Raw genomic sequence first — 20208 nt, 5'->3', positions numbered from 1 at the left:
CGTCGGAATGTCAGCTGCCAACTGACATATATCTACGATGCATTCGCTTTGACATCGAGCTAGCTTTTAAACGAGATTCAGCGTTTTGCGGCACTCGCTCGATGCAAAATTGTTCCGCTTACTACGCTATAATGGTTGATGGAATTCTTTTTGTTTGCGGCCATTTTCATGGTACTGTTGTTTTTTTGTTGAGATGGTAATTAGTGGAGTGCCTGGAGCATTCAAAACCGTAAAACCTCGGATTACAGTTACAGTGAATGAATTAATATGATCGATGTGGGATATTGTTTTTTAAACTATAAATTGCAATGTTTACCCAAAAAATTTTTGTGCACTCCATTTTTTTATTGTTTAAACAAATTATTATAAAAAATTAATGTTTGACCATATATTTTCACTTTAAACAGTATTTTTTTTTATTTATATGTTAAATCTTACCTGAGTAGACATATAGGAACATTTTTCAAAGATACCTGTGTATAAAAATAGCAGTATCTCGAACAGGTAGAAAAACGTGGAGAGGAGAGCGGAGCGACAGCTGCTATGTACAATGGAACTTCTTGGCCAGTTTAATTATAAATGAAACGCACTCTATTGTGTACATTGAAAAAAATACGGTAATTAATTATGACTAATGAAAAAAAAAAAAAATATTTGTACAAAATCTGATTATTTAAATATATTAAAATATTTAACTTAATTCAGCGGACTAGAGTATTTGCTCACTACGACTCCAACAAGTTATAACACAAACTACCCCTATAAAACCTCCACATTAAGGTTAACTTTATCTGTGGCTTATCGAAAGTTGATCGTACACATCTCCGCAAAAACGCTTCATTTTATTTCCAAAAATTTTGGATACGACACCAGAAGAAGCCGCTCAAGTCGTTGCTCTACTGGAACAAGGACTAAGTCAGCGAAGAGTTGCTGCTCATCTGAGTTTGAGCCAATCTGCAGTATCAAGAGGGTACAGGTAGTATCAAGATACTAGTGCCTTCAATCGAAGACCAAGAATAAGCCGCCACCGGTCCACTTCGGAGAGAGACGACCGTTTTATTATTTCAACTTCACTACGAAATCGTCACTTAACCGGTGTCGATGTTCAACAGGAACTCAGAAGAGTTCGAAGAGTGGCTGTCAGCGAGTGGACAGTACGGAGATGGTTGAAGGAAGCCAGCCTCACCTCTAAACGGCCTGCCACAGGCCCGAAATTGACGACCCGCCATCGGCAAGCGCGCATTCAATTTGCCCGAGAACACCTCAATTCCGGCCGGTGGCGGCTTATTCTTGGTCTTCGATTGAAGGCACTAGTATCTTGATACTACCTGTACCCTCTTGATACTGCAGATTGGCTCAAACTCAGATGAGCAGCAACTCTTCGCTGACTTAGTCCTTGTTCCAGTAGAGCAACGACTTGAGCGGCTTCTTCTGGTGTCGTATCCAAAATTTTTGGAAATAAAATTAAGCGTTTTTGCGGAGATGTGTACGATCAACTTTTGATAAGCCACAGATAAAGTTAACCTTAATGTGGAGGTTTTATAGGGGTAGTTTGTGTTATAACTTGTTGGAGTCGTAGTGAGCAAATACTCTAGTCCGCTGAATTAAGTTAAATATTTTAAAAAGTACTGATACAATTTTTATAATAATGGTACCAATATAAAGCTGAAGTTGTAAGCTTTCTAATGGTATATCGGTTTTTAAAAACAATTCAGTATATTTTTAGGAAAACATCTTCGAATGCGCACATGTAGGTTGAGTCGATTTGGTTGCTCGCGAGTGTAGTTTATACTGCAGTGTATCATGTTTACAGTGCAGCGGAAATAGTTGTTCCAATACTTCACCTATTATACAGATAGATGAAGTAGAAGAAAATATTTGATGTAGACAACAATGTAATATATTTAAATAATCAGATTTTGTACAAATATTTTTTTTTCTTTTCATTAGTCATAATTAATTACCGTATTTTTTTCAATGTACACAATAGACTGCGTTTCATTTATAATTAAACTGGCCAAGAAGTTCCATTGTACATAGCAGCTGTCGCTCCGCTCTCCCCTCCACGTTTTCCTACCTGTTCGAGATACTGCTATTTTTATACACAGGTATCTTTGAAAAATGTTCCTATATGTCTACTCAGGTAAGATTTAACATATAAATAAAAAAAAATACTGTTTAAAGTGAAAATATATGGTCAAACATTAATTTTTTATAATAATTTGTTTAAACAATAAAAAAATGGAGTGCACAAAAATTTTTTGGGTAAACATTGCAATTTATAGTTTAAAAAACAATATCCCACATCGATCATATTAATTCATTCACTGTAACTCTAATCCGAGGTGAAAACCCCCAGGCGCTCCACTAAATGGAGTAGGAAGCGATGAGTCGTTAGGGAACGCGATGTTCTCTATTTATGAAATATCTACTATTAAGTTCATCCTATTTCATAAGAAGTCATATTAACGTTACTAGCTTCTGCCAGTGAATTCGGCCACGTTCCCATGGGATAAAAAGTCAGCTCATACCCTGTCTTTATACCAAATTTCATCAAAATCCATTCAGTAGTTTCAGTGTTATTAACGGACAAACATACGAACAAAAGAACTTTCACATTTATATCTTTAGTGTGATATACAGTTCTATTTTCTATCCTTCAGTAGAAACAGAAAGCAAGAAAATTGCGTTAAACACTGTGAAAACACAGCACAACATAATCAAACAAAAACGTATCACAATAACAGAGTAACAAGGTTTACAGTTATCTCTAATTGTACAAGCGTGTCGCACAAAACTAATTACAAATCTCGTGATTCTTCACCGTAATTATACAAAGAAAACAGACTGACAAAGGAATGCAGTCAAAGAGCGTGGAGCCGGCTAACAAGATTCCAGCGGCGGGATTATCGTGAAGTTAAGCCTGGAATAGGACGGGAGAATTATCTGAGCCAGCTACGGGACACTTTCCCGGCAAAAAACAAATATCTGCCGTTTGAGCGATAACATTCAACGGATTTGCGTTTTGTATTCGAAATAAGCTATGGATGAAATTCTGAGTGGCTGAGAATTTAACCAGCTCGTTGGCTCTCGGTAAAACGGATGAAATACGTACTGTTACTTTCTTTAAATGCAGATTCTTATTGAACAAGATCCTAATTGAAAGTGTGATTTGCTTAAATCCAAACTTTTAATCTTAAAAATAAAGTATAATAAATAACGTCACGCCTTTTATCCTCGAAGGAGTAGGCAGAAGTGCACATTACGGCACGTAATGCCGCTACACAATGTACACCCACTTTTCACCATTGTGATATAAGTCCCATGTAATAAGGGGTTAGCCTATTGCCATATACTGGGCACATTTGCAGACTCCGTGCTATTTGTGCTGAGAAATTTTCGAAAAACCGAATAATACCCAGAAATACTTTTCCCAAACCGAGATTCGAACCCGAGACCCCTTGCCACTTGCCTTGGCAGTCTTAATTTACCGATTAAACGATACTAGCTAATGCCTGCTGACATGTACATATAATATTCTTCTTTCTTTTTAAAAAGAGTTCTTTAAACAAAAGAAAAACTAACTCATGCTTGTTTGCTCACGCTCTCAAACATAATTATATTCCATCTCAACTTATACAAACATAAATAAAGAATAAACAACTCTTACTAATTATAAAGTAAAATAAACTAACATAGGAATGTTTACTGAAACTCGAGCGAAAGGTGTGCGACGAGGGAATCAAATAAGCGAAGCCTTCAACAAACTTAGTCGCTGCCATCGTAGCACGAGTTAACTCAGATTCTCGGGAATATACACAGCCAAGTGAAATGCATCCCGTATCGTATTGGCAGACTTTGTTGAATTAAATCCAAGTTCTCTGTTCATGAAAATGATAGACTTGCTTGTTCTATTATATTATTAGTTATATCTACTCCTTTGTGTGGATCTGCAGATACCAGATATAATTATTGAACTGTTATGGAACATATTTACCTGCAGCTGCGGATTACGTAGCGGGTTTTCCGGGGCTCCGGCTCGAAAAGCAGGAGTACGAATGAGGTAGTTTTTAGTCAGTAAGAGTCTGACACTCCCTCTAGCCTACCCAAAACGGAAGAAGTAATTGGATGATTTTCCCCATTCAAAATAAATGGTACTGATTTCAATGTAGGGGAATGTCTGTAATATCTTCTCTACCCTTTTATAATTCGAAAATTTACGACTGAGCAGTCCCGTATAAAAGCTAGTAAGAAATAAGAATATATTACATCCAGTTACCGTGTGCGTGACACGATAAGAAAGAGGGATATTGTTAACATAATCCTGAATCCCCCGTATAAAAACAAAAGGGAAGTGTCAATAACATTTTATATCAAGTGCCACGACAGACGCAATATCAGTCTTGTGAAATTTTACTCGAAAATCTTTATCTAGCCTTGATCCACAGTTGTTCAATTACGAAGTGTAATTCAATAAAATCGAAACGGTCCTCCCGATTCGCAGCAGATTGTAAGGCCCCGAGGTGATAATGAAAAAGCTCATTTACTTGGTGACATTCTGCAAACCTCGTCTGCTGTCTGGCTATTGACTCGAGGAGATCAAAACACAAACGAATCCGACAGCCGACGAGCTCTTTTAAAATACTGTTCCGACGAAGATATTTTTAAAGCTAACTTTTTAGCAAACGAATAGAGATGTCGAATTTCGTCTCAGCTCTCACAATTTCTTCCAATACCAAATGCCATTCGATTCTGCATTCGGATTCCAGTTAGATATCACATGAAATGCAAAATATGATTTCCGGTTATGGATAATGTGAGCGAGGCAACAGGATTGGGCTGCGAGTTACGTGAATCGTAATCCAATCTTTGGGAAATTCTGTTGAGTATATCCTCTTGGGAGACATGTACGAAACTGTAAAGCAATTTAAGGAAAGCGTCAAATAGAATGAGCACATTGCTGGAGACGGAATTTATTTTATTTATAGAAATCGTTTCTTGAAATAGGTACAGACTTTTGTGGCCTCCGCGAGAGTCCTAAATAAATAATAAACCTAATATTGATATCTACTAAAATGCTAAAAATATACTCCGTAACATCTGTACGTGGTATTCTTATCCAAACGTTTCTCCCGTCTAACTTTAACATTTTGAATTATTTTTATCTCCAAACTTTCGTTGAACTCCGTAAACTTCATTAGTTTGATCCGATTTAAAGTTGAAAGCACTTGGACGCAACTCTCATTTAGTTAATTGAAAAAGCAAGTTAACGTTTTCAAACACAAGTTTGTCTCGTGCTGTTTCTGTTCTGTAGCCATTTCTATGAATACAAAGTACGTTTGGCGACAGAAAGATATATCTATGTGACATATAACATAAGTAAATGGCCATACCATTGGTTAGGTTAGCACGAAGCCCGCAATACAAGTACAATAAAGCGAACTATTAATCTAGAGGAGCCGACGACAAATGTAGTTCCCGCAATCCACAATACATATTTCCGTTGGAAAGCGGCTCACCTGTTTGACCCAATTCCGGAAAACTCGGAGTCAACACGTGAATTTACATGATAATGCTGTTTGCCGCGGGACCATTTACCATAGCGAGCGGTAGCCGCGCTAAGCCCCGGCTTCCATTAACGGCGAAACTTGAGAGGCTATAAATTTTTGAACATGCTACCACGTATGTTCGCGTATTGATGTCATTGATACATTCAATGAATTCCTAATTTTCTAAGACGGTTATTTGAAGGAAATATTTTAGGGTTTTTTTATAAGAAGCACACTTACTGCCGCACTCAGAGATATTTAATGATTCCTTACTACTGATTTTGTATAGAAAACAATTCCTAAGAACTGGATTAAGTAACCATTAAACGACTCTGATTGCGGCGGTAGTACTTAAGTTATGTTGAAAGTGCTTTTAGGTTTTTTAAATTGATAGAATAAAATTTTTAGTTTTAAGCTAATTAACTTACTGATTTAAGATATAAGTATTTCAATGGAGAAAACATATTTTATTATAAAACATTACAGTACAGTCATGTTACATCTTTTTTAAGGATTTTCACATAATATTAAGGCAGAGTACGTGTACTTACTATTAAGCACCTTACATATTGAATTAATCAGTCGAAGACATAACGAAGGTGTAGTACCCATATGTAGAAACACCATGGTTCAGTGCAGCAGTAACAGTGTGTCCGTTGTTTCAGTGACGCGTGCAAGCGGTCCCGGTCGCGGTCTCGCTCGCGGTCCGTGACCCCGAGCGCGTCACCCCCGCCGCTGCCGGCGCCGCAGCCCCCGCCCCCGCCCCACACCCTGCACCCAGACAATGCATTAGGTACACCACCTTTCTATACTTCTACTATAATGGTCTGAGGATTATTGAAGTCCCAACTAAAAGGAAAAATCTTGTAACATTATACCTGGGTTTGAAAATGACTAACAAAGACCTGTCGTCTTAAGTAGGTACTGAGACCTGAGACTGCTGTTGTCAAGCTTTACCTGTACCCTTAGTACGAGTTTGCTTTACGTTTAAACTAATCTGATTGGTTGATTTATTCGAGCCGGCCAATCAGACCGCCGAACGCGCTCTCGTTTCGATTACTTTAAACGTAAAACAAACTCATACTAAGGGTACTCTGTAGTTTCTGTAACCCTTACTACTTTTATATTATCAATATTAACACTATTCAATATTGCCTGAAATGCAATAGTGTAGGTAACTATATTAACTATTTACTTTAATAAAATATCAGAGTACCTACTCAAACATCTATTTGAGTTACATATAGGTACCTATAGATGTAAAATCTGAAAATAAATAACAATATCTACGAGTATACCATTATCATCACGTCGAACTAAAAGCTTGTATATTAATATGATTTCGACGATACAACGACATAAAGATTGATTCGCTGTCGAGTAAAACTCAGAAAATGTTAATAGAATATCGCTCGAGCAGAAACGTATTGAATGAACATTTTCTCGGCGGCTCTATAGTACATTATATTATGTGCTCTTATTATAATGTATCAAATATATAAGAAGATTCTAAATTTTAGATTCTGAAATGGAGAGCTAAATATTTTGTATTCGTTTTTCTATAAACTAATATCTTTGTCAGGTCGAGGTGCTCTCAGTGCGGCGGGTCGTCAATTAAGTGACCACAGTAACAACAGGGAGTCCTCCCTCGATGACTCGGGTGTGGTGGATGACCACGACGATGGAGAGCATACGTCAGACGACCAAGCACCACATCCGCACCCCAGGAGACACCTACTGATTCCCCAACTGCCACCGCCGCCAAACCACCCCCCCACACCGATGCCAATGCCGATGCAGACCCCCATGCAGATGCCAATGCCTATGCAGATGCCAATGCCCATGCCTACCCCCATGCCCACACCGATGATGCCCATGCCCATGCCTCAAATTCAACAGGTACGCCATCTTGTTTCAAAGAAAGCAACTTAAATTCAGTATTTAAAATGTCTTCAGCATTTTCCATGAATGAATTTCCATATTGCAGGTTTCCCAAGACAGCCAAACGCAAGAATCGAAACACACACACGCAACAAAAATTGAGAAGCCTGCTCTGAAACCAAAAAAGCCGACAAAGAGCATACAGGACAAGTACCCGCTAAACCCGGACTACCTCAACCAGATCGTCGTGCTAGGTAAAATCCATTTCGAACATTAGCACTATTTCACTTCCTAAAAACTTTTCGGGTTCAGTATTGGCATCAAATTGAATAAGGTTCGGGAAGTAGCACGTGGGCCGCGATTGAGGGATTGGAAGGCAATCAAATAAATATTGCAGTTTGATGGCACTACACAACCTAATCCAATTTATTGGCACGGCTTCAACACTGAAAAGCACGAGACAAATAACACTGAAACTAAACGATGCTGCCACTATGTATCCGAATGAACGCTTTGCAAACACGAAGGGCTAACAATACTATGACAACGAATGCATTTTATAGGGGTTCGGTACAATCATTGGAATCAATTAACTTGCCAAATTAATTTTGTAGATTTAGATTACGGACGTAAGTTTTATTGGCTATAATTCTGCATGATATTCAATAATTCTTGTCCAAATTATGTCACTTAGGAGACCATTATTTCGACTATTCAACCTTTGAATGCTTGCGTTCTATGCAATTTTCTACTTTTCTCAATTGGAATTACATTGTACAGGTTAATTTTAATTAACGTTTCTAAATTATTAGGTAGTTTGTCTTTAAATACTTTTTCTTCTAAAAATTCTAACTATTCACTCTGTTTCAACTCTCATTTGCAACAGATGATATTTTCTTTGGATTTCAGAAGCATTATGTAAGGTTCCACTTTGATTTTTGAACAATCTTCGAATACGTGAACCGTTTGGTAAAGAACTTGTATGAATGAATACTCTCTGCAACACAAATTCCTTATGAAACGGTTTCACATCAATATTCTTTGGTAGCTTCGCGAATAAATTTTGTCTGTGATATATCAAATATTTCAATTTGCTTTCGTAAAAGCTACCAAAGTTGTAGATACTGCAATTACATTATGCAATTAAAACAGTTTTAGGTACTGCTAATATTTCATAGAAATAACTATTCTATTTCTCCGATTTCGATTCATTTTAATTTTGTCATTCATTTAAGAGATAGAATATTTGTTTTCTATGATTGGTTACATTCACCAGTAGCTTCACTTCTCAATGAGGTACACTTCATTGGGCATTTTAATACGACACGGTTGCAATCTCGCTTCTACCCTCATTAATATCGTCAGGGGCGGACTGGCCATACAAGCGCGCGCCCGACCTCCCGCAAGCGGAGACGACGAAAATTAATGAGCTCAGTTTATTGGCAGCCACGCACAAAACTCATATGGGCAATTACGAGCAAAATTGCACTTACTTCACAGGTTAGTAAACACAGACGCAAACGCTTCTACCCCCCAGTCCACCCCTGTTCCCCACAGGAAGACTGCAGGGTGACTGCGATTGACTAGCTGTCGTCTTGTCATAGCTCCAGAATCGCATTCAAGTCGATCCACATTACATGAGATTACTTTTACAAATACTTTGAACACTTGTGCATAACTTTTATGCGATTCGTATTTGGAAACATCTAAATTCATGTCAGTGTTTTGTCGGACTTTCAGTGTAACCACTGTACCGGTAACCGCACCGTTTGTACACAAATTGGCAAATCAAAATTTTTCGTACTACCATGCTGGTTTTCCTTGCATATTAATGCAATTTTCCTGCATATTTTCTTAGAACAACTTCGCTTACAATGCATGATGATTTGTGTAATATTTTTTTTTACAAGTTATAGATTAATTTTTAAAACGAAGGCTTTGCATTGAAGTTACTTGAATTTGCTTCACTATGCTTTCGCTTGTTTTAATTGATCTATTACTTCCGACTCTTTCTTTCTTCTGTTCGTGACGTATTTGTGTGAAATTTGTTTGATGTTGTTGTCGATGTTAGTGTATTGTTCTAATTACGTTGGTATTTCTGGCAGATGAGCTCGTGGATAGAAACTGTGAATGTTGCGTGTCTTGCTGTATAGACTATGAAGGTTGGCTGCAGTTCCAGAACTGTTTGTATGGGATTGTGAAGGATCCTTTGTTTGAGTTGTTCATTACAACTTGTATTGTCCTTAACACACTGTTCCTTGCACTGGAGCATCATGGGATGAGTGAGAACGTTAGATCGGCCTTAGATATAGGAAATAAGGTACCTAATCAAACTTTTACTTACAATTGCTATCTGTTATGTGGATAAACCTTAAAATTAGCATATCTTACCTAATTCTATCTCATTTTTGATTAGATTTTTGACAATTAAATAACTCTTGTTAAAACCAAATTTTCTTTTAGGTGTTCACGTCGATATTTACATTGGAATGTATAATGAAAGTGATGGCGATGAGTAAAGACTTCTTTGCGTGCGGCTGGAACATATTCGACTTGATTATAGTCTCAGCAAGCCTTCTAGATCTAATATTCGAGCTCGTCGATGGCCTATCTGTATTGCGAGGTCTTCGTTTGGTAAGTTCCACTACTTACTGCCGTACTCAGATACATTTATTGATTACTTAAACTATTCCTTAGTAACAATTTTGTTCCGAAAACAATTGCTAAGGACTGAGTTAAGTAACCATTAAATGACTCTGAGTACGGTGGTTAAACACATTTTACAAAATAAAATGTGAGTCTAATTGTCCTGTAATTCTTTCACAGTTACGAGTGTTAAAATTAGCTCAATCATGGACTACAATGAAAGTGTTATTGAGTATTATAATATCGACAATCGGTGCTCTTGGTAATTTGACGTTCGTGTTAGTGATAGTTATATACATATTTGCTGTGATCGGTATGCAGCTATTCTCCAAGTCCTACACGCCGGATAAGTTCGACCCGGATCCTGTACCCAGGTAAACTATCACAAATGTTGGCACATGTTCAAAGTTTTACTCTCAAAGTTATTCTTGTAACTACGTGTTGTTTTATTTGATTGATTCTCTTATGTGTAGTAATAGAAATGTTCTCGTTGATTTCCTTAAAACTCCATCGCATGTAATTGTGTGTTCCATATTTTTATTTGTTTCGTTTTCTGTCTCAATGTTATTAACCAACAACCCTGACTCATCGACGACTGAAGGTGGAACTTCAACGACTTCTTCCACTCGTTCATGATGATATTCCGGATACTTTGCGGCGAGTGGATCGAGCCTCTGTGGGACTGTATGCGCGCGGAGCAGGAGACAGGGGCAGAGAGTTGCTTCTTCATATTCTTGCCCGCACTCGTTATGGGCAACTTTATGGTGCTCAACCTCTTCCTTGCCTTGCTGCTCAACAGCTTCAATAGTGAGGAACTTAAGAATAAGAAGGAGGTCAGTAATGATTCAAAAAAGTAAAATTTGGTATTTAAAACACACTGTAGCGTATTGGTTGCCCCACACATAGCAGCAAAACCTTAAACTTATGCAGCACTTTATATTATAAGTGTTAACATAATGATAAATGAAATGTTTGTAAAGTAAACACGCTATATTTTAAAATCAAATATTCATCATATTTTCACAACAACGCAGACCTATCTATTTTAGAACCTCTTTCACAATACCTAAAGATCCTATCTGTGTGCCGTTTACGCGGGCGCGGGCGTGCAGCGTAGGCGTCTGACGGCGCCATTATCCATTCTTCATTAGTACGGCGTCTGTACGACGCATGGGTACAATAACAACCCACACAGCCGATATTTGCAAGATAACACCTTCACTAATGTATACAAAAATAAACCTTATTTACTTTAACACAAGGAAAGCTTAAAACAATCACTTACTAAACCCATTATCAACTTTCAGGAAGTTGGTGAAGATTCAAAATTAGCTAAAAGTTTCGATAGAATACGTTCTATAGTAAGAAAAAAAGGTTTCCTTATATCGAGAAGTAAAGAGACTGACAAAAAATCTAAGTTAGAAGAGCTAGTTAACGAATTTATGACACAACAACGCGCTATAAAGGAGAAGAAGGCGTCGATACCGAGCGAGCAGAGGTTCTCAGCATCCATACAGGAGACCATCCTGTTCCCGCACGACAATATTTATAGTCATAGTTATCAAGAAGCATTAAATAGGTACGTATGATATAAATAATCCTGTACACTCACAAAACTTATAGCTAACTAATTTAACTCTACTTGTAAGACTTTCTGAAGACAAAAGTAAATGTTGAACTACTGAAATGAGCAAACATTTGGAACAAAACACGCTTTGCCGACTCTCTTAAAAGTTAGTTATACAAAGTAGAAGTAAAACGACATGTCCAACTCGTTCCACAAGTCAAGCAAGTTATCTAAGTAAAGTAAAATATTTCAGGCCAATATCAGTGGGTTCCGACTTCGCGTACCCACATCTTTACCAAGCTACCAACAACTTTAACCACGGCAGTCAAGAAACTTTAAAAGACGTGCGTGACTTGGCGGCCGAACATAAAATCACTAGCATTAGGGAAGATTCCAAGGAAAATCTTGAAGACACATCGCCCACAGAACAAGTTGCCGTACAAAGGTTATTGAACCAAGTATCTTCTGGTTATCACACGCAGCCATCTGATTCGAGAGGTAAGATTAACCATGTAAACAAGATTTTTCTATATTTCATGAAATAATAAAATAGTAACTCTTTAATTAAACTACTTAAATGAATTCTAGATGAGAACGAACATTATGAAATGGCCCAATTGTCGAGTAGGACAACGCCAGAAAAACCGAAGCGGCAACCCAGGGAACTACCACCATCGAACAACTTAAGTAAGGAACCAGTCAAAGGAAGCAATGAAGAAGACATGAAGCGTCCGTGGCAAACTTTAGTCTCATATGTAGATGAATTAACCGTAGGTGGGAGAAAAAACTCACAGGGTCAATATATTGATGCGATGGGAAACTTCCCCGGATTTGGGAAACAGAAAGAGCCGAAAGTACCCGAAAATTGTTTCCCTCGCCAATGTTACGATGCGTATGTATTCATTCAAGAATGTCTCGATGCTCATTGCCATATTCGCTTCCATTTCTATATTAGGAGTTTGGTAGTTAGTCAGGTCTTATAATTAACCAATTTTTCTAATAATCTCTTCTTCCTTTTGACATTGATCTTGATCATGCCCTTTACGAGTTTTGTAATGTATCTATTGAAACCTTTTGCACTTCTAAAAACCTAATATTGCATCCAGTTGGTAATGTAACTATCATCAAGTAATGTATCTACATCTAACTTTATCGCTATGACCATTGCTTTCCCACATTAATCCTACTAACCCCATAAAATTCGGAACCAAGGAAACAATAAAAAAGGTTCCAGGGATGGGAATTAGAATGTCAACTCTCCGTACGTATTTACCAGAAGCCTAGGTAGGTAGAGGGTTATAGTAGATGCTTGTGATCCGAATGAATGCAAAAACGCTGTCCTTTTAGGAGTACTTGTTGGGATGCATGTATTGAAACCAACTTGGGTCAGCGTTGGATGTTTCTCCGGACCTATATCCTGCGGTATGTAGACACTCCAGCCTTCGAGTGGTTCGTTTTGGTGCTCATCTTTGCATCAAGCATCACGCTCTGCTTCGAAGACATTCACCTCGAGAAAAACAAGCCGTTGAAGAAAATTCTGTACTGGACCAACTTGGGGTTCTGTATGATCTTCATCATCGAGATGTTTCTCAAGTGGATCGCGTTGGGGTTCTTCAGATATTTCACCAGTTTCTGGACTCTATTAGATTTTACTATAGTATTTGTGAGTATTATTCCTTTCAAATGTAATACTTCGCTTTGAACTTCTTTTTAATGCTTGTATATCGCTTTCAGGTTTCAGTATTCAGTTTGTTAATAGAAGAAAACGAAAACTTAAAAGTGTTAAGGTCGTTAAGAACTTTACGTGCGTTGAGGCCATTGCGAGCAATATCGCGATGGCAGGGGATGCGTATCGTGGTGAACGCGTTAATGTATGCGATACCCAGTATCTTCAACGTATTGTTAGTGTGTTTAGTGTTCTGGTTAATATTTTCTATCATGGGTGTTCAGTTTTTTGGTGGAAAATTTTATAAGTGCGTTGATGATGAAGGCGAATTACTACCGTTAGAGGCAAGTGAACATACTAACAATAAATGATACTTATATGTTTTATTCTATACAGGTTTTAAAGTTGTTCGTCCGATTTCAGATAGTGAACGATAAATGGGAGTGTTATTACAATAACTTCACTTGGATTAATTCGAAGATATCATTCGACCACGTGGGGATCGCCTACCTGGCATTATTTCAAGTGGCCACGTTCGAAGGTTGGATGGAAGTGATGGCCGATGCTGTGGACGCACGAGGAGTTGATCTGCAGCCAGCGAGAGAAGCTAACATCTATGCTTATATTTATTTTGTCATATTCATCGTTTGCGGTTCATTCTTCACCCTTAATCTGTTCATAGGAGTAATTATAGATAACTTTAATATGCTCAAGAAGAAGGTAAGTGGGTATACTAAACATTGTCCAACACACCGGTTGTACCGAGTCCTAATGCCAATAATTTAATTTCAGTACGAAGGCGGAGTTTTAGAAATGTTCCTTACCGAGAGTCAAAAGCATTACTATACAGCAATGAAGAAACTTGGTAGAAAAAAGCCCCAGAAAGTAATAAAGAGGCCAAGGAATCAGTTCTTAGCGATGTTCTACGATCTCTCGAATTCTAGAAGATTTGAGATCGCAATTTTCGTTTTAATATTCCTAAATATGCTCACTATGGGCATAGAACATTATGATCAACCGCATTCCGTTTTCTTTATATTAGAAGTTAGTAATGCGTTTTTCACGACTGTGTTTGGTTTAGGTATGACACTTTTTTCCTATTTTAAACAGTGCTAAACCCCTTTTATAAAACTATAATCAATTAATCATCACATACAGCAAATCTGTTAAGTTTAGTGTTTCATCGATACAAAAATGATATCCCAATTTAAAAAAGGGTTAGCACTGTTACTCTTAGGTCTTCTTTCTAGATCTTATGCCTCTTACCCGATGTGTACACTTTACAGAAGCGATAGTAAAAATAGTAGGTCTTCGGTATCACTACTTCACGGTACCATGGAACGTGTTCGATTTCCTGCTGGTGCTGGCGTCGATCCTGGGCATCTTGATGGAGGACATCATGATCGACCTTCCGATCTCGCCAACCTTGCTACGAGTCGTCCGAGTGTTCAGGATAGGGAGAATTTTAAGACTGATTAAAGTTAGTACCTTCCATCAAGCACACATTTTACAGACCAAATTTTTAGACCTTTATATGACAAGTTATTTGATCTATGTTCGTTGAAATTTTCCAGGCCGCTAAGGGCATTAGAAAACTACTGTTCGCGCTAGTAGTATCGCTGCCCGCGCTATTCAACATCGGCGCGTTACTAGCTCTCATCACCTTCATCTACGCCATCATCGGCATGTCCGTCTTCGGACACGTCAAGGAGCAAGGAGCGCTCAACGACATCGTCAACTTTCAAACTTTCGGGAGAAGTATGCAGTTGCTTTTTCGGTAAGTTGGTTTTAAAATGTTTCTCATCATCTTAAGCCATTGATTTCTTCTTAATTTTAATAACTTGTCTCATCTCTCCACTTTCCAGTTTAATGACATCAGCCGGCTGGAACGACGTGTTAGAATCACTCATGATTCAGCCCCCTGAATGCGAGTTAGGCGAACATCCCGGCCAGAATGGCAACTGTGGGAGCCCGCTCCTAGCCATCACGTACTTCACTTCGTTCATCATCATCAGTTACATGATCGTCATCAACATGTACATCGCCATCATCCTCGAGAATTTCAATCAGGCGCATCAAGAGGAAGAGATTGGAATCGTTGAAGATGATCTGGAGATGTTCTATATACGGTGGTCAAAGTAAGTCTATTAACTAAACCAAAATCTTCGTGGCCTAACCACCTGACGACGCGTCGTAAACTTCGCTCAATAAATCTTGGCTACCCACTTACAATTAACCTGTTTGTAACCAATAGGCACCACTTAGAGTTATTAGAGCTATTTACAATTACGACAGTTCCGAACGGATACTTTAAACACAAATGACGTCGTAAAGAGAAGCTCGTAAATCTTGCAATCTGTCTTGATCCCCTGAGCTTCAGTTAAACACATTAAAAGTTACTCAAACAATTATTGCTTGGCATTAACCGCATAATCCGTAGATAGAGAATACAATAATTGCTCTTGTGTTATTCTATTCTAGCTACTTACGTTCCGAATCCACTGTAATTGGACTAACAAGATATATGTATTTATTTTATTAACGACTTTCGCACGATAGCTAAAATAAATGTTTTCCTTTCCAGATACGACCCGCACGCAACTCAATTCATAAGTTTCGCTCAACTATCAGACTTTATAGCTTCCTTAGACCCTCCGCTAGGCATCTCAAAACCTAATACAGTGGCTTTAGTCAGTTTTAATCTGCCGATAGCTAAAGGCAATAAGATTCACTGTTTAGATATACTCCATGCCCTTGTTAAGCATGTATTGGGGCATGTCGAAGAGACTGATACGTTCAGGCAGCTTCAAGAACAGATGGATATCAAGTTCAAGAAGCAGTTCCCTACGAGGAAAGAGCTGGAAATCGTTTCCTCGACGAGGATATGGAAGAGAGAGGACAAGGCAGCCCGGACTATCCAACGGGCGTGGAGAGATTACGTAAAGTAAGTTGATCTTATGACTTAAGTAGCTCACATCGTAATAGATTGACACATTTTTTCACAATGGTGCCAAAACTGTCTAAATATTTAAGTTGTATTTTCGGAAAGTAGCTAATGGTGCTTATTAAAAAATTCCAGACGAAAAAATCGCAGCCCCTCACAAGAAGAAGAGAGTACGAAGTGGTCACCTGGCGGGGGTTGGGGCGGGCGACTGAGTGCTCTGCTGCACGTCCGGCGCGGTTCGCACGCGTCTAGTCGCAAGTCGTCGCGAGCGTCCGACGCGTCCGACATCAGCGAGCTGGGCGGCGCCTGGCTCAACCTGCCGCTGCTACTGCTGCCGGGGGCCGCGCCCGGGGAACAAGTCAGTACCAACCATCTAACACAACTATAACCAAACTATACAACAGTCAATCTTACACAATTGGGCATCCACATTTATTTTATAAAAATAACGTTGAATTAGGGATACAACAAATTATATGCCTGTGTAGACAATCGTTTTACAGATTATTCTAGAGTAACTAGGTAAATTGGATTAGTCATTTGTTGAATTTATTTTATCTCTTATTACTTAAATCTGTCTGTAACTAGGTAGTTAAGCATATTTTCTTCCAAAAATAGTCAACGATATCTCTCTACAGCTTCTCTTCGCCACTTTTATAGTGCTTTCAGTAATTATGTACGCCATACATAATGTTGTGACCGGTGAGTGAGACGGTGGTGCCAGTGCAGATATGGCGGTTCTCTTCTCTATTTTTAAAGCTAGTAATATTTGTCGTGGTACAGCCGAGTGGTTCTGAGTCAGCGCCGCCTCGAAGGCGCTCGGCCTACGGATTGCCAATCTTCCTGCGGCATCAGGACGCCATGGACGAAGAGACCGGCCCGAAACGAGCAGGTTCATATGTAATGTTTTGCTTTCCGTGTCTCTTCCTCAGTAGGTTTAGAGATAGATGCATTCGATTACCCTCTGTCCTGGCTGAGCACCGCGTTGTGTTGCGGGAACATGTACCGCGTGTACCTAATTACAAATAATGACTGCAGTTCCCGCCACAATGCGATGCTCAACAAAGACTTGGCTAGCACTGAGTGGTTAGTCACAAGTCTTACATTTTTCTTACTCTCCTCCTTTAGTAAAGACTCGGAAAGTGTTCTTATGTTTAAATTATTTAGTCATTTTTAAGTAATTGTTTGTTTTCCATTTGTCTTGTGTGCCTGTCCTTTGGAAGTAATGTTTGTCTTGTCAAGACATAGCCAAAGCCAACCACTCGGTCGTTATATTCTTAGGTAACAATTAAATAACAAAATTAAAAACGAATAATTGAAACATTAATTCTGGCTTTTAAAATAAAGTCATCAGAATAAACATAAACATGGAAATGAGTTTACATTACACCTTATTTCTCAGTTTTTAGATGGCGTGTCTAACAAGCATACCTAAGAACAATGCCCGTTTTAAAGTAACAAGGATAGAGTGTGAGCTTTGCATGCTTTAGTAGTAGGTACCCCAGAGTTGTCGCTTCTGTAGCTATTTATATGTAAGTGAATGTTAGCATGGACATTGTAGTGTGTAAGTCTCAGTAGTTTGTTCCCTTTACAATTATTCCTTCACTTTTAATGCTTCTCAGGAGTCCGTAAGTACAAAACTGTTATTATTTTAAAGTCTCATGTCTATATGGCAATGGTGACACACCTTGGGTCGCACAGATTTCACTATAGGACACAAAAATGAACATTCAGTCATCATCATTGTTAGATGGCTACTTTAATCAGGCCTGACACGGCTAAGCATAAGTCCTAACTTGTATTTTTCTTCTTTCACACCGTGCAGATTTACAAATACAGGTACAATTCATAATTACGTACCAAATTAATTAAAAGAAGACCAATTTTATGTCAGTTATAATATCTGCTCTGTTTGAATTTAGGTCAAGTTTAGAAACTAGATACATAGATTGCTTCACCACTGCAATCGGGCACTACAAGCGAAGACACATCAGATCAACGATAGGATGTTTAGTCTTTAGATGTGTTGGTACTATGTAGTGTTGTGTGCACAGGTTCCCTTCGGCTGAGCTCGCGGCGCAGCTCCATGCGTCGCGTGACACCGCCGGCGCGCGCGCGCACTCCGTCGCCGCACGCCAACAGCGAGGTCAGCATCCTTGTGACGGAGGCGTCCCCTGACGCGGCCCCGGTGGCCACGACCGCGCCCCCCGCGCCACTCACCCCGACCGCGCCCCCCGCGCCCCCGCCTACCCAGGTGCGTGTGCTGGTGCACCGAGAGTCGGACGAGCGCCCCCGCTGATCTCCAACTCCCGAGCTCGAGCCCCGAGCTCCTCCCCCGGACGTTCCCCCATCGAACGGCCCCGATTGACTTTCCATCCGGCAGTGTTCCGGCGAAAATTGTGATTTTTAAATTTTAATTAGCCCCGTTCGCGGATGTCATTATGGTGGATACGTTGAGATAGATGACCTCGTTTCCCTAAACCTAGTAATCTTTAGACACGAGAGATGTAACTTTGTTATTTACGGGTAGAACTTGAAATGCGCCCATTTATCTCAACAATTAATAATTAATAAATAGTTAATACAGTAATAACCTGAAACTTCCAGAGTCGTTACAATAAAGTTTTCATTAGTATCTCGTCGAATTCAATAAAGCTTTACGATACTGACTGCGCTCGGACGCGCCACGCAAGTTGCATTACACGCCGGTAGGTAACATTCGTTTTTAGACGCTTTAATAGAGTAATGTTGCTGAATCCGATATCTCTGGATCGTAGAAAGCTAGGATTTAAACAGATTCATAACAATTACCTTATTCAATTATAGACGTAGAGAACCAAAAATGTGCCTAGAAAAATACGTATAAACACAATAATAATACATAGAAATCGGAAGTCTATGCCAAAACTAATTAAAAATCGAATCTAAGCATAGCATGTTATTAAGGTTTACTACTTTGAAATAATTACTTCAAACAATTTTGTGATATTTTTTAAATCATTAAAATACGTATTAATCAAATTATCTTAACTTTAAGAGATGTAGAATTCGATTTTACTGTAGATGTTGCCTTATCCGCCTTCTACGAACCAGAGTTCGGTAAGACAGCAGTTTGTTTTATTAAAATTAATATTATGATTTAAGTAGTTCGCTATTTGAGACCAAGTGTGTCATGTTTATATTGTGTTATTGTAAATAGTGTTGTATATGAGGAGAATGACTGATGTCACCGTGTCAATAGAATTGTAAAGAAGCCTATTAAACCAGTCTGTACAAAAGATAAGCAAAATACAAGCGAATTTATTTCAATAGTAATGTTTCTGTAAAAAAATACGACACAAAAAAGTGGGCCTAAAACACTACCCTGAGGAACACCGTTACAACAGCGCTATTTTAACATTACTATTGCCGCTTTAAGAGTAAAGGAATATAAATTCTGGTGTGATTTACTTTCTTATGCGTCTAAAATGAAATTGTAATATAAATTGCAATATCTAAATATTTCTGTATAATGATTGATATGATGCTTTACACGAACCTAAAAAAACAATATCTGAACGTTATATTGTTGTGTTATGCTTATTTTGTGTACAGACTGCAAGAAATGGTTGTAAAGACATCAACAGAGTAGTTTAGGCTTCTGAATTAATGAATACAGTTCACATGCCATATTATTGTTGAAAATTATTAGAGATTAAGAAAACATTTTTGCAAATTATTAGTTCTATGACCATTAAAATGGACGGCATATTGTTATGTATTATGTATAAGTATGTTGCCATATTATTTAAGGGAAAATATGCTTGACATAATATTTACTGTAATATTGAGAAAACCCCTACATACGAGTACTTCCTAATTTATATGATATCTCTAGACATAATAAAACATGTGTTAATAGATAGAACATAGACATTTGAGCCAGTAAGAATTCAGAATGTTGGAAAAGACTTTT

At 38.4% G+C, this 20208-nt stretch overlaps 1 protein-coding gene across 1 annotated transcript in view; it reads left to right on the top strand.

The window, feature by feature from the left end:
• Positions 1–20208, top strand: part of LOC118265942 (sodium channel protein 60E) — a 197599-nt gene that overhangs the window by 166444 nt on the left and 10947 nt on the right. The window contains 10 exon segments of the mRNA XM_050694994.1: positions 6215–6342; positions 7132–7448; positions 7537–7684; positions 8796–8930; positions 9536–9750; positions 9894–10064; positions 10257–10450; positions 10678–10909; positions 11384–11655; positions 11897–12141. Coding sequence (XP_050550951.1) covers positions 6215–6342; positions 7132–7448; positions 7537–7684; positions 8796–8930; positions 9536–9750; positions 9894–10064; positions 10257–10450; positions 10678–10909; positions 11384–11655; positions 11897–12141 — 2057 coding nt within the window.

Source organism: Spodoptera frugiperda, chromosome 7 (assembly GCF_023101765.2).
Source record: "Spodoptera frugiperda isolate SF20-4 chromosome 7, AGI-APGP_CSIRO_Sfru_2.0, whole genome shotgun sequence".
In the NCBI taxonomy this organism is placed as follows: domain Eukaryota; kingdom Metazoa; phylum Arthropoda; class Insecta; order Lepidoptera; family Noctuidae; genus Spodoptera; species Spodoptera frugiperda.
Note: the sequence above shows the minus strand (reverse complement) of the source record. Positions and strands in the feature narration are given on the sequence as shown.